Genomic DNA, 14,547 nt, shown 5'->3' with positions numbered 1-14,547 from the left:
GTTTGTGATATATCTCTTCAAATGTATATTGAGAGGAAAAAAAAAAATTTCAATCCATTCTAAACCCGACGTCTTTCTAGCACCAATGGTGACATCCAAATCCTATCGTGAAAGGTCGGAGTCAACAACCTCTCCGGTCACAAGCCGGTTGTTTCAAATGATGGAACTGAAAGAATCGAATTTATGTGCATCAGTGGATGTAAGAAGTACTAAGGAACTTTTGTCATTAGTGGACAAGCTTGGCCCTTTCATATGCTTGGTCAAAACGCATATCGACATCATTGATGACTTCTCATACGAAGATACAATTATTCCTCTACTTGAGCTTTCAAAGAAGCATAATTTTATGATATTTGAGGACAGAAAGTTTGCTGATATTGGAAACACTGTAAAGAATCAGTACACTGGGGGAGTTTATAAGATTGCAAAATGGGCAGATTTAACAAATGCGCATGGTGTCACCGGAGAAGGAATAGTAAAAGGGTTGAAGGAGGGGGCTAATGAAACCACGAACGAACCCAGAGGATTATTGATGTTAGCAGAACTTTCGTCTAAGGGTTCTTTAGCATATGGTGAATATTCCAAAAAAACAGTAGAAATTGCCAAAACTGACAAAGAATTTGTGATGGGTTTCATTGCTCAAAACTATATGGGAGGCACCGACGAGGGTTTCGATTGGGTAATTATGACTCCAGGTGTTGGTTTAGATGATAAAGGTGACAATTTGGGCCAGCAGTACCGGTCTGTTGATGAAGTTGTATCCAATGGCACAGATGTCATAATTGTTGGTCGCGGTTTATTTGGAAAAGGAAGGGACCCTGTTGTTGAAGGTAAAAGATACAAAGAGGCTGGATGGAATGCATATTTGAAGAGAGTGGGTAGCAAGTAAACATTCTTGTTTTACTATATACAAAGCTTGTACGATGATGCATTTTAAGGTGCTAGCATTTCAGACTCATCTATGCTACTAGTTAGTCTTGTTCTTGTGATTTCAAAAACTAGCAAGGCTACCGAAGTTGCGGGAATTGTCGTGACAGCATTTCTGATGAATCCGCTATATGCAGCTTTAAACCAAGTAACCTTTGCTCTCTGCTTCATTCTTAGTACTTGATTAAACGTGTCAATATATGAATTGTAGTATAATTTGATAAACGGTTTGTCTCTTCTAGTTGACGCATTGTAAATATCCAAAGCTTCCAACCTTGACAAGTGTATCTTTTGAACTTTAGTCAATGGATATTGCACCGCGAGTAATGCAAAGGCAGCCGAAGCTCCTGCAATCAAGATGAATGACGTCTTTAATATCCTCTCCAGTCTGTATCTCTCCAATCTCTGCATTTTCTCGTCAACCTTGAGTTCATCCCAGTTGAAAATCGATTGTAGCTTGCTTTTGATCGTTTCCTCCTGGTCGCGAAAGAATTTGAAGATTTTATAGGTTATACTGTACCCCTGAGTTTTGATAGTTTCGAAAGTTGAAAAGTAGAATGCAAAGCCGAAACTCTCCTTGATTAGAGAAAAGCTGTATCCTGCAAAAACCCCCACTAACCCAATCTCTTTCAATTTATTGATTCCAAACTTCCATAGATTTTGATGCGATCCCTCAATCATTTCTGATACAGACAGTCTGGTGTAAATCGCATCAACCGGGGCAGCAGCAAGAGATTGAATGGCTCCAGCAACAAATCCTGCACGCCATGTATCAAATGGAGAGTACCAATTGAACTCAGTGTTCCGATTCGTTCCCCGTTTTGATGTCAAACGGTCCAATGTATTCAAATATGTTGCATATAAGATAATTCCCGTAGCTGAGTTTGCAATTAGAGGGGGCATCACTTGATCTGGTATGAATTTCCATCCCTCTTTTCTTAGTACACTAAAAAGCATTCCAATAGAAGAGTGAGTTCGAAACTTGTAAGGCTTGTCGTTGATATTGTTGTGCCTATCGGCAAGAGCTCGTACATAAGCCATGTAATCAAATCTGGATGGACGAAATAATTTGACAGGTGATCTGAGATATAAACTTTGTATTTGGTATGCAATTGCTCGTATACCAGCAGTCAACACAGATACTGCTTGATTACTATTTTTATTCTCCACGGTACCCTCGTCCACAATTGTTTTACCTGCATCATTGTTTATTATCCCCCAACTGGGAATCACAGAATACGAGTTCTGGCATCGTGAATTGGTCAGTAGGGTGTCGTTTTCATTGCGCATTATAAAAACAAGACAAATAGAAACACCCCCCCCCTGCTTATGTTAGAGCATTGACTGCGTAATCCTATTATCTTTAGAGACCCGGAAATCGATATTCATTGTAAACTTTTTTTTTTTTAATACTTTGCCAAATAAATAACTAAAAACGGTTTCTTTTTTGTGTTGTGAATGTACAGCTATCCATATTTCGACAGATCTCACACATACTTATCGGGAAAAGTAGTGAAAACAATAGTTGGATCATCACAGTATGTGATATGTTTGACATTTTTAACACTTTCTGTAAGAGCCTTGCGCGTCTATGGAGCTTACTTAGAGGCTATCATGAGAGTACCAAATCCACACACGAGCTCTGAACATACAGATCCAAGAGGCGGCCTCAAAAATATTTCACCTGCTCTCACCATCCCCAGGCGCCCAAAAATATTATTATAGACTGTCGGAGTGTGGTTTTATATGGTTTTCTTGTTGGCTTTCTATTTTGCTGGTGTATTCAATAGCGGGAGACACGATCGGTCTAGTTGGGAAGAAATCAAAGCCACACACTATACACTATAATTCTCGGAGTTACCTAATTGGGGTTATCTCCGTTACAAAATTTTGACATAGCTTGGCCGTCTCATGGCACTCAAAACTAATTCTTGAAACCTTTTAGAGGTACGTGTGGCTCTTGTTGCCTCTATTAGTGTGACCCTGTGATGGTTTTCCACTTATTTAATGGTTCCAGTCGTTGTTGCGCTATTTTGCACTTAAATCGGTGCTCTGAATAGCCTTAGACGGGACTGGAAGTTCCCAAAATATCGCAATGGTGCTAATAAAAACCATAAGGAAGAAAAGAAACTTACACTATCGTATCATAATCTATGTGTGGGAAAGTAGACGTTAGCTACGAAAAACAGGTACCAACCAGGAACCCATATTTTTTTCTTGTAGGATTACACAATCAACCTTACTTTGTACAGTGGAAGCAAAGCTTACGATGCAGAAAGTATAGTCGGTCAATAACAAAAGAGGAAATACAGGTCCTTTCTCAGTAGATGTATAAACAATTTGTTTAAGTTTGAGTGCGATGCTTCGATATCACATGTTTGGCTCAAAACAATACAAAAATTCACAGAAACAGAGAGATACGACAATTGCAATCATTCATGTATCAATTGTATTAATTCAATGAGTAAGCAGCTCCAACGACCATAAATTAATGCAATTAACTGTCAGAGTTTTTAACTTGGGGTTTGCTAGTTGTATAAACTGAAAATGATTTTTAGCGTAAATTACAATGTCTCTTAATTATTTGCGACAATTACCAGAGTCGCGATGTATGTTTGGCAATTTTGCAGGTACACTGTATTCAACACGTATCACTAGAGTTATTGTGGGTTCAAGATGATTGTAAGAGAAAAACGCTACAGTCAGCTTTGCTGGATAAGCATATCAAAACACAAACACCGTGTCTGGAGCTTCTATTTATGCATGTTGGTTCTAAGCATCACGGTAGAGATATATTTCGCTCTGTTTGAAATATCTCCTTGCATCCTCATCTATCAAGACTAAGGAAAGATACGTTCTAACCGAAAACTTCTTGTTCACATCTTTATAAGTTGGTGTGAGATCAAACCCACTCAAAAAGAGTCGGATTGGAATTGTTTCTCCTTTAACTGGCGCACCATCCATAATCTCAAACCGAACTACCGTTTCACTATCGGTTATTTGTTTTGGACTAGAACCAACAGTCTCTCTTCTTATCAATGATAATTCCATATGTTTTATTTTTAACCGTACGAGCAAAAAATAGATTCTCCCAATAATTACATCCTTCAAAGAGAAACGAGATTTCGAGTATTCAAATTCAATATGTAAGCAATCCTCTATTCCCACATCCATCTTAACGCCATTAGTGGTGTCCTTTTGTTTTGGTGCTGCTTGCATCGAGCTGCGAACGGTGTCTTGTTTAATCACCTCCTCACGAGAGGAATTATTCGTATACTGATAAACCCAGAGCTCTTTTTCCCTATTGATTTCAGCATTTGACTTTCTCAAAACTGTAACCTTCACATAATATCTCAATCGAGCATTTTTACCCCGGTAACTCTCGTATTGTTTTTCAACGTTTCTAAACTCAAAGGGGTATGACTCGGAATGTACTAGTTGGCCCGGCGCAGCCAATTCGGTTGCTAGTGATAGAAAGTTTGAAGATGATAACCCGTCGTTGTTGGTCTCTATTGCCCCCAAAAGTTGTACCTTTACCCCTTGGTGTTCCACCCTCTTACCTTCTTTTGTAAACAAGGTGACAACTCCCTTTACAGATTCACCGTCCATGTAAATAGGTAGCTTGTCAATTCGGCCATGCGGGTTCTTGATCTCCGCATGTTTCCGACTTTCTTCATTCTCCAACCTGATTTCTATTTCCAATGGTGTTTTGAAAAAAATGGACATATTCGTAAACAACTGATATAGCTCAGTTCGATACTCAGATAAAATTCCTCTCTTCTATGCTGATTAGTGCTATATGGTTTAAGCAACAACTTTTCCTTGTTATGTTAAAGTTTTAAATATGATTGTTGAAAATTGATTGTGCGGCATTTGAATGTTTGTTTGTTGTTGTTATTGTTACGTTTTTTTTCTTTAAATTTTTCCATTTTTATAAACCAATAGCCCATCAGGCCCCTGCCCCAATTGATTATTACATCCCATTCGATTAATCTATTCCAATTACAAAGCACAAATTTACCAACCATATATTCACTAGCCATACATCTACAATAAGGTCTTTTCAACTAATTCCGTATTATATATTTGCTCTTGTGCACCCCATTTTTCGGTCCTATGCAAATAATTGAAAGTTGAGTTTTAGTTTTTAGTATTTATCACGAAACACCACTTTCTTCAAAGGGTACCCTTCACGAATGTCTAATAATCCATCATTTGATGAAATAGCTCCGGATGCCATATCCCCCGGGGATACACACACGGGCAGAGGAGATCAACTACAACCCATAGATACAGTTATTGCATTACACGATTTTCCTGGGTCACAGGAGTCGCATTTGTCATTGACCTTGGGTGATACTGTTTATGTTTTAGCCAAGTCCGCCACTGGTTGGTGGGATGGCGTAATTTTTGATAATGACGATGAGCTACGTAGAGGATGGTTTCCTAATACCTATGTTAGGTCAGTGAACTATGTTCAACCCGTACTCAAAAAGATGAAGGACAATAAAGAATTGGATTCAATAACGGCAGCCAACACAGCCGCAAATGTCTTGATCCCTTCATTTACAAGCCTCTTGCAAAAGAATCTTTTGGATTCGGAAAAGAATTCCCCATCGAGTGCTACTCGTAAAAATTCAGTTGTCAGCTTTGCTAGCTCAGAGACGAGTATCCCGTCCGATTCGAAGAATACGACTCAACAACAACAACAACAGCAAGGACTCAAAAGTTCGGATATAGACAGCTTACCAAAGCGCCCGTCATTTAGCCAAAGCATGAGTCAAGAGACTCAAACGTCTCACAGTGACATGAGCTCTTTGCAAAAGCTTCACCTGTCTTCCTTGACTAACACGGAAGAATTAACGCTTACGAGTCTGGAAGAAGCAGAATACTTGTCAGAAGAGTACAGGACCAGGAATAACACAGCCGTGACTTGGTTACCTCGCTCTACTACGTCGGGAGATTTTGTTTTCTATTGTCAACAATTGAACATCTACTGTGAATCGTTACCATTGTTGTCTTTTGATCCATTAAGTTTTCCTCCAAATTTAGAGTTCCCCGACGCTGAGAATATCGAGAATGTCTTGGCTGTAAACTTAGCTGGCGCTCAAAAGTCGGGCCATTCGATAGCACCAAGGGAGGATTCTATCACTCCTTCTTTTGACTCGATAAAGAGGGACTCTAACTCATCATTGAGCACCCAGAGTACAAATGCGTCGTACCATAATTTCAGCAAGCCACTCTTTGCTATGGATGGGTTGTTCTACAGGCATGGATCAGATGTAACTAAGTGGTCAATTTTGAGACAGGAGATTGACTCTTCGCTCGAGTTGTTGATGAAGGCACTTCTAAAACCAAAGAGAGCAATGTTTACCACCCACTACTTGCGATTGAACAAGTTGGTAGCCATAATATGCGCATCTTCAAGACTTGATCTGGATGATTACGCAAACGGTCAGTTTGAAAGTACGGTTAGGAGGAAGCTCAGAACCATCTGCCACACCATGTCCCATTTGTACTTGAACTGTCTTTTGCATCTAAATGACTATGAGAATGGAGAGTTTTCTCAGGACTTGGTACGCCTCCATTCTGCCACTCCTGTACAGGAAGAGTATAATCTATATAAAACACAGCAACAATCTTCAGAAGCCATAGATACTACAACCCATGTGGAGAGTGATGAGGCGAAATCAACATTTGAGCGAATAGAAGCTGATGTGCTGCTTTTAAAAAAATGCACGAATAGTTTTATTGACATATTCATAAAGTTGACCGAGGATAAAATAGTGCTGTCAAGAGACTACGATTCTTCTGATATTTCTGATGAGGAAGGTGAAGAACGGGCAGATGTGTTACCCCAGACTTTACCACGATTCCTTTTAGGAGAATTTAATGGTGGTAATTGGTGCAATCCGTTTTTTGTTCCCAAGAATAATTTTTTGAATGCTAGTGGAAATGAACTCAAGAACAAACACCACACTAAAGTGTTACTTGATCACCAAGTGTTGGAGTCAGTCTCCCGCTATCTGGCGGAAATGATCAAACTTGGGGAAGAGGCATGTAATATTCTTGAAACACAGGTGCCGACAATTGGTGGCGAGAATTTCATAGAGGAGCGGAATTCCCAAATTTTGCGACTAATTTACAGATTTCTTCATCATTCAAGTTCCATGGTTGACCTTATGGAATCTTTTGACTTCACGGTATTTTGTTTGGTAAAAACAGATGAATTTAGAGAGGGAAAGGAGCTCACAAAAATAAACAAATCCTTCAATGCCTTGTCACTAGAGGGTCACCGTCACAGCACTGATCTCAATCTAATGTTTGATTATCCAATTGTGTTGGATTTTTTCCAGTTTAAACAGGAGTTTCATATATTGGTTCTGCACATAATTATGGCAACTCAATCGTTATCTATTGGTAAAGTTGGTCCATTATACAAAGATTTAGATAACGAAGACCTTTTATTTTATGATAAGGACATTTTGAAAGACGATAATGAGAAAACAGCCATGTTATTGTCGACTGTTCTTCTTGGACGAGCTGAGAAAGTATACAATCAAGAAAATGCCGATTCTGAAGATGTTCTATCGGACCTTTTACAAGATAGTATTAGTGCATGTACTAGTGTTGTTGAAATTACTCAAAAATTGATTGAGGAAAGGGAAACGATTTTGAATTATGCTACACGAGTCATGCACAATGAATTTGACGTGCAGTTGTTATTAATGGAAAGAAATAATACTTTGTCTTCAGAAAGACTGGAGGAACACTCTTATTATAGTGGTGGCCAAGTTAGTGCGAAAGATGTTCCATGGTATTTACAAGGTGACTATGAAGGTGATTTGTTATTGGATGTGAAGGGAAATATCAAGGGAGGTACAAAGGAAGCTTTGATAGCACATTTGACCCACCATGATATGTTTGATAGTCAATTCAATACGGCATTTTTATTGACTTTTGCCACCATGATGCCATTGGGAGAGTTGATTAGACTATTGATTGAACGTTTTGGTATTGAGCCACCTGAAGGATTGGGGTTTGAAGAGTATAATAACTGGATTGTACGGAAGCAAAATCCAATTAGACTTCGTGTAATGAATATAATGAAGTTGTTGATTGAAAAAAATTGGTCCCCTTCATACTTCAATGAGTCTGCAATCAAAAGATGGTTAAGTTTTGCTGAATCGGAAGCAGTTCAATCGTTTTCCATTGGACGGTTGTTGTCAAATGAATTAAAGAATCTTTTAGCGGGAAAGATCTATACAGTTGAGAGGCAACCTGTGATACGTAACACAAAACCACCAGCTCCTTTAACTAGAGGTTCAACATTTGTGAAAAAGACAAAGTTACTTGATATTGATTATGTTGAACTTGCTAGACAATTAACTTTAAGAGAGTTTAAAATGTATTGTGCCATTTCCAAATTTTCATGTTTAGCTAAAGTATGGGGTAAGAAATCTGGTTTAAATGAAAGTATTGAGAGTATTACCAAATTTATCAAATATTCGAATCAATTGACAAATTTCGTTGCATATATGATTTTAAGGAAATCCGACCCAAAGAAACGAGTTCAAGTAATTCGTTATTTTATTCAAGTTGCTGAAAAATGTCGTCAATATAACAATTTTTCATCAATGACGGCAATTATTTCAGCACTTTATTCATCACCAGTTCATAGATTGAAAAAGACGTGGAATTTTGCTAGTGCTGATTCATTAACATTATTGAAAAACATGAATAAATTGATGAATTCGAGTCGAAATTTCAATGAGTATCGTGATGTTTTAAAATTCATTGGATCTGAGCCATGTGTTCCATTTTTTGGAGTGTTTTTATCTGATTTGACATTTGTTTTCCATGGTAATCCAGATTATTTACTTAATAGAACGAGAATGGTTAATTTTGCTAAGCGAGCCAAAACTTGTGATATTGTTTCTGGTATTGATCGATTCAAGAATGCTGGTTATAATTTTTTAGAAGTTGTTGAGATTCAAAAGTATCTTGATACGTGGTTTGAAAAATGTCCTTCTATTGAAGAACAATATCAATTGTCTTTGGCTTTGGAGAAGAAAAACTAGGAAATAGGGTTATAATATTCTTTAATATTGCATACTAATGTTTCCATAAAGACAATCTTTTAAGCTTATAGTAATCTATTTAGTTAGAGTGGACGTTTCGTAGTATCTGTTGTTGGGTTAAAGTTTTCCGTACCGCGGTTAATAAGTCACATGCTCTGTTTTGTAAAAACCCGCCACAAATAATAATAAAAAAAAGGAATTTAAAATTATATAAAAAAGTAGAGTAGAGTAGAGTAAAGATAAACCATCCAGTCCTTCACCCTCAGTTGTATTTTAACAATAGACTAGTACTACTCCACTATACCAATGGCTCTTAGATTTAAGCAAAAGAAGTTTCAACTACGAAACTTGAAACCTACATTGATTACATGTGCATTAGTTGTTGGTGCAGGAGTATTGATTGTTAATACATTTCCCCACATAAAAACTACAATACATCAATATTTACACGGCCGAGTAACTGAAGAAGACGAAGATGAGGAAGAGGAAGAGGAAGAAGAAGATACTTTATCTAATGAAACGGTCATTATCGAGCGTATACATCGAGATCCAAACAATGAAAATAGGACGATTGATAGTTTTCGAGTTGTACGCTGATTAATAGTTATATATTGTCAAATTATATGCCTATTTTTGCAGGGATGGGGAGTTATGAACCATTTAAACTAAAGTCGCATAAACTTACCAGAGTACATACTTTAATATGTTGTTTCAGCACGTTAATTAATTCTATAAATAATATCTAATATATGTCTAAATATGTATACCATTCATGTTGTGTGGTCTTCTTCCCCCTCCCCCACTTTCTATTTACTTTCTTTTTGTTTTGCCTCCCTCCCTCCAAGATTGTAACCCTTTTTCAAACACATTTCTGGTCAATCCCAATGATTCATTAGGAACATGAGCAAAATGACAATTAATACTAGCAACATCTTTATTTCTCATTTCATCATCAAATAGAATAAACCCCCCCTGTTCTAGCTCCTCGGTTAATCCAAGTTGTTTAGCTGCTAATCTGATATGTTTGGTTTTAGACCCTTGACCCCATTCAAGAGCATCAAAGTAATGAATTGCTGATTTACCATCAATGCAAAGTAAAGTTAGAATTTTTTTGGCTATTGATGGAGTAGCTGTGCGACTAGCTCCTATTATTGTGACATTGTTAGCAACTAGTTCAAGTATTATAGATTCTACTTGAGGATAGAAAGATAGTTTCATTTTGGATGAATCAATGATTTCTGATTGTGAAAGTGATTTTAGTGGTGGTGAGATATGGGTATCACACCAACATGGCCATAAAGTGTAATCTAGATCAAAGACGACTGCAGTGGGGTATTCTGAAGTGGACATTGCTTGCTAGTCGTAATCACTGGTGTGGTATCCGGAAAAAGGGTAGTAATAAATTGATTGATTGATTGATAGATAGAGCAAACTGAAAAAATAATATTAAATATGTGTCGCATTATAATAAAATATGACACACGACATATACGACATACAAATACTTTTGCTTTTCATACACAAAAGTAGTTTATCTTCTTCTGTATGTCTGTCCGTCTGTCTCTCTTATCATTTGATATGTCGTAGATGCGACACAACACAAATGGAGCTAATATATATATATATGTATATAGATACATTTCCCTTAAGCTCATATACATCTATATACGTTCTTTAGCTTAATAACTACACTAATATACTATCTTTACTGTCTAACTATACTACAACATGTATAGTTAACTAATCGTTTAATCCTGAGTTAAAGTAAAAAGGTAGTGTACTAAGTAACTAAAAAAGAATAAAGCATTTACTCCACACACATAAACAACATCCATACATACATATATATAGTTACTATTACTATTTTACTATTTGCCTTCATATCCCCCCCCTTTCCGTTCTTTACTTTTACATTTACATCACACATTTTCACAAACCACATATACATACACATACACCCATTAACACAACCCTTTTTCTTTACAACCTCACTATAGCATTTACGCCTAAGTATATTCCAATTACTGTTGTATATCCTATATATTACGAATAATTGACACTCCACAACTCCCCCTTAACTTTGCATTTCATTTTAAGTATATCCCTTTTTTTTGGTTTTTTTGATTTTTGGTGACTGATTGCTTTTGTTTGCTAATACACCTGGGTCCTACTTATTTTATCCTACACCAAATATGCCTAGGTCTAACCAAATTGTAACCATCAAAATTAATGTTTTTGACGGAAAAGAAGGTACAGATAATAATGATGATGTGCTTGTTGAAAAGACTGTTCATGTAAAGAAGGAGGATTTTTTGTCCATCAAGTCCAAAAATGCTTTGGCGGAATATTTGAACACAGAATTACCTGGCTTGTTACCAAAACAATCCGATTGTTTGAATTTTACCAGAAAGTCAAAGAAACATAAATGTTTTATTTCTTTGGATAATGAAGAGGATTTTAAATCTCTTGGTAGAAGTTTAAAAGTGAAGAACCATGTCAAATTGAATGTTCGGGTTTTGTCATTGCCTCAAGGACCACCACCACCTTCTTGTTCTTGTTCTTCTTCTTCTTCTTCTTCTTCAACTACTACCACCACCACAGCAGATGTTGGTTCCACTCCCATCTCATCAATTGATTTTGCAAAGTTGGGAGACGCGTTGCTTGAAGCAACTTTGGAACATTTCAAAGATTTCTTTATTGAAAACAGACATGGAACCACTGGTACTAAGACAAATGCAACTACACAAAAGAATGAGACGGTTACTGCTACTGCTAATGTTGCCTCTGATGCTTCTAGTGCTACTGCTGCTCCTACTTCATCTTCTTTTGCTTCGCCTGGAAACAATAAGTCACCGGGCAAAAATGGTTCTACTGATGAACATGTTGTTGTCCACACAAATATCGCATGTGACAATTGTTGCCCGGACGACTTCATTCCCCTTGAAGGTGTTAGATATTGTTGCTTAGTTTGTCAAAATTATGACCTTTGTGCTGATTGCGAGAGTAAACAGCAAGCTGAAAAGTTGACTTATGGAACTCATTCTTATTTGCATCCAATGGCAAAAATAATTGCACCTGATACTTTCACCAGAGACTTCAGCAATAAATTCAATGTTCATCATGGTATGGAATACCCTGATATGTCAAATCCATTCCATAACACGGGACCTGATGACATTGTTTATGATATACCATTATCCAGTTGCTCTGTTGAAAATAGAACTAGGTTAGAGAACCTTCTTGAGTCAAAAGGATTTGAACGTTTTATCAAGGATGTTGATGGTATTATTGGCAGAAGTGACAAGTATTTACTACTTTTAAGCATTTTGGACGCAAATGGCTTATCATTTTCCAATGAAAAGGAAAAGCACCAATATTTGGAAGAATGCATTGAGGAGTACTTATTGAGAAAGGCTTTTACTGAATCGGTGAATGAGCAACAAATTGAAAGTGATGACGAGGAAGTAGCAAAAGGTGATGCAGTAATCAATTTAAGTTTGGGGTCATCACTGACAAAGCTGTCCCTTCAATTGGTCAATAAGTCTGATGTTGCTATTGACGGTGGTGATTTTGAAATTGAACTTATTGATACCAATCAATCAAAGTATTCAACTACAATCAAGTCTGCTATTGTGAAACCTGGTCAAGTGAAATTTTACAAGTTGGATGTCGTGCCTAAAGATTTTGTACTCAATCATAGTACAAAGTTGCTGATTTTCACCCCTAACGTGGTCATGACAAGTTTAAGAGTTGAAGAAAACGAGTTTCAAATGAAGATCAAGACTAAAGAGGCTAAGAAAGGAGGTCTCGAGGATTCATTCGTGGACTCTGGTACAATTAAAAAAGATGTCAATTGCATTGATGAGAATGAAGTCGGGATGAATGAGTACCCATTGTCCCAAAAAACTGACGATATCGTTGTTACTTACAAAATTCAATCTGGACTGATTTTGAATCTTGAATTGCAAAACAATTCAAATACTACTTTTAACTGTAATGATTTGAAGATTGAAGTTTACGAACAAGATGTGAAGGTTCTGGAGCTGGTTATCCACAGGCCTCATGGTATTAAGCCAGGTTGCTTAACTAAAGCCAACATTATTTTGAAAAATCCAATCACTCAATTCCCACTTCGTATGGAATTCCACTCTGGTGACAATAAAGCTACATGCAGCTTTTCCGGGGGCCAACAACAATCTTGTTTGACGTTTTTGAATAATGAAGTGAATGCCAATTCAGTTTCCTCGGATAAAGAGATGTCTGAACCGGTGGATGATAATGTGAGTACAAGACTGAATTCAGAAACCCAGTCTGCTTCTTTCCATTCAATGGTTTTGCCAGTTTTAGCACGTGAAAGTATCGACTTGTCCGATTTTATTGATGCTAATAGTGGATCTAGAAATAACGATGAAGATCAATATGGGTACGAGGTGGTAGTGATGATGATGATGATGATGATGATGATGGCGATATTGATTCGGATTTTGAGATTCTTTCTTTAGCTAGTACTGATTCATTTTAGTTTATACGGTTTATAGGTTCTTACAAGTGATGTACTTTTTGTTGTATGATTTTAGAGACACTGAAATGTATAAGGAGGAGCTTTGATGAATAATGATCATTTATTTCGTAAAATAGCAATAATTAGTGCAAATTGACTTTAGTTAAAAGCAAAGTATAACAGACCATTATGTTGTACGTTGCTATCTACTTATAGTTACGACTGCAATCATGACCCACACATAGCAGAGAAGATGAAAGATTAAAGAACTTATCTAACCCTGGAGCAAGCTTTTATTTTACTACACATCGAGAAATAAGAGTTTCCATCCTATATATATGCATAATCTATTCTGCTGTAGTATTTTGGTGCACAAAATAACGCAAAAATTTAGGAAAACGATGTAACATGTGGCTGAAACATCATTCTTCATGAAGTACATGGATACTTTATACAGTGTCAGCTGGAGAGTGGAAAGAGTTCGTCCCAGATGAACCGAACTCTCCCATACCAATGGAGCTTGCGCTTGAACACAAACACAAACGCCACAACATCAAACATTGAGATTATGTACTTTTTGCGATAATACCAAAAATGTTAGTTACCAAAGGTTGATAACGGTACTGATCAACGACTTTAGCAGCAATATCAACTACATATTAAACTGGTGTAAATTTATCTTTGCCTACATCTCGTTTTTGATATTTCCCACTAGCTCCTACATGTCTAGGGGAGCCATACCGACCTTACTATCGTCACGTCAGATTTGGTCACTTGATTTAGACTTATATCTCCGAGACAAAATTTAGCTTTGCCGTCTCTAGACACCCAGAATATCTTTTTTGGGATTTTTAGAGGTACCATTGGCTCTCGTTGTCTCTATCAGTAGGACCCTGTGTTGGTTTTCCACTTATTTAGTGGTTTCAAACGTTGTTACTTCTTTTTTAGTATGCTCCGTATTTTGCACCTAAATTTGTGCTCTAAGGATTTCACACTATTGTAGCGTAATCTATGAGTTAGCTGCCAAAAAAAGATGCT

At 37.0% G+C, this 14,547-nt stretch overlaps 7 protein-coding genes across 7 annotated transcripts; 4 read left to right on the top strand and 3 right to left on the bottom strand. All coding sequences in view use genetic code 12, as the record gives it.

Annotated features, from left to right (window-relative positions):
• Positions 1–85: 85 nt before the first annotated feature.
• Positions 86–889, top strand: CORT_0D06380 (Ura3 orotidine-5'-phosphate decarboxylase; the record flags this gene model as incomplete). Its single annotated transcript, XM_003869558.1, has 1 exon — positions 86–889. The coding sequence occupies one exon, from the start codon at positions 86–88 to the stop codon at positions 887–889; it is 804 nt and encodes a 267-aa protein (XP_003869607.1).
• Positions 890–933: 44 nt separating this feature from the next.
• CORT_0D06370 (hypothetical protein) lies at positions 934–2,217 on the bottom strand (the record flags this gene model as incomplete). Its single annotated transcript, XM_003869557.1, has 1 exon — positions 934–2,217. One exon carries the CDS (start codon positions 2,215–2,217, stop codon positions 934–936), a length of 1,284 nt encoding a protein of 427 aa, XP_003869606.1.
• A 1,482-nt stretch (positions 2,218–3,699) lies between these two features.
• On the bottom strand, positions 3,700–4,653 carry CORT_0D06360 (Pep8 protein; the record flags this gene model as incomplete). The annotated part of the gene is made up of 1 exon (XM_003869556.1): positions 3,700–4,653. One exon carries the CDS (start codon positions 4,651–4,653, stop codon positions 3,700–3,702), a length of 954 nt encoding a protein of 317 aa, XP_003869605.1.
• A 470-nt stretch (positions 4,654–5,123) lies between these two features.
• On the top strand, positions 5,124–9,008 carry CORT_0D06350 (Csc25 guanyl-nucleotide exchange factor; the record flags this gene model as incomplete). The annotated part of the gene is made up of 1 exon (XM_003869555.1): positions 5,124–9,008. The coding sequence occupies one exon, from the start codon at positions 5,124–5,126 to the stop codon at positions 9,006–9,008; it is 3,885 nt and encodes a 1,294-aa protein (XP_003869604.1).
• Positions 9,009–9,314: 306 nt separating this feature from the next.
• CORT_0D06340 (hypothetical protein) lies at positions 9,315–9,605 on the top strand (the record flags this gene model as incomplete). Its single annotated transcript, XM_003869554.1, has 1 exon — positions 9,315–9,605. The coding sequence occupies one exon, from the start codon at positions 9,315–9,317 to the stop codon at positions 9,603–9,605; it is 291 nt and encodes a 96-aa protein (XP_003869603.1).
• Positions 9,606–9,818: 213 nt separating this feature from the next.
• Positions 9,819–10,358, bottom strand: CORT_0D06330 (hypothetical protein; the record flags this gene model as incomplete). The annotated part of the gene is made up of 1 exon (XM_003869553.1): positions 9,819–10,358. The coding sequence occupies one exon, from the start codon at positions 10,356–10,358 to the stop codon at positions 9,819–9,821; it is 540 nt and encodes a 179-aa protein (XP_003869602.1).
• Positions 10,359–11,200: 842 nt separating this feature from the next.
• Positions 11,201–13,510, top strand: CORT_0D06320 (hypothetical protein; the record flags this gene model as incomplete). The annotated part of the gene is made up of 1 exon (XM_003869552.1): positions 11,201–13,510. One exon carries the CDS (start codon positions 11,201–11,203, stop codon positions 13,508–13,510), a length of 2,310 nt encoding a protein of 769 aa, XP_003869601.1.
• Positions 13,511–14,547: the final 1,037 nt, after the last annotated feature.

This window comes from Candida orthopsilosis (assembly GCF_000315875.1).
Source record: "Candida orthopsilosis Co 90-125, chromosome 4 draft sequence".
Classification (NCBI taxonomy): Eukaryota; Fungi; Ascomycota; class Pichiomycetes; order Serinales; family Debaryomycetaceae; genus Lodderomyces; species Lodderomyces orthopsilosis.
The sequence above is the reverse complement of the archived record's forward strand: the minus strand, read 5'-3'. Positions and strand labels throughout refer to the sequence as shown.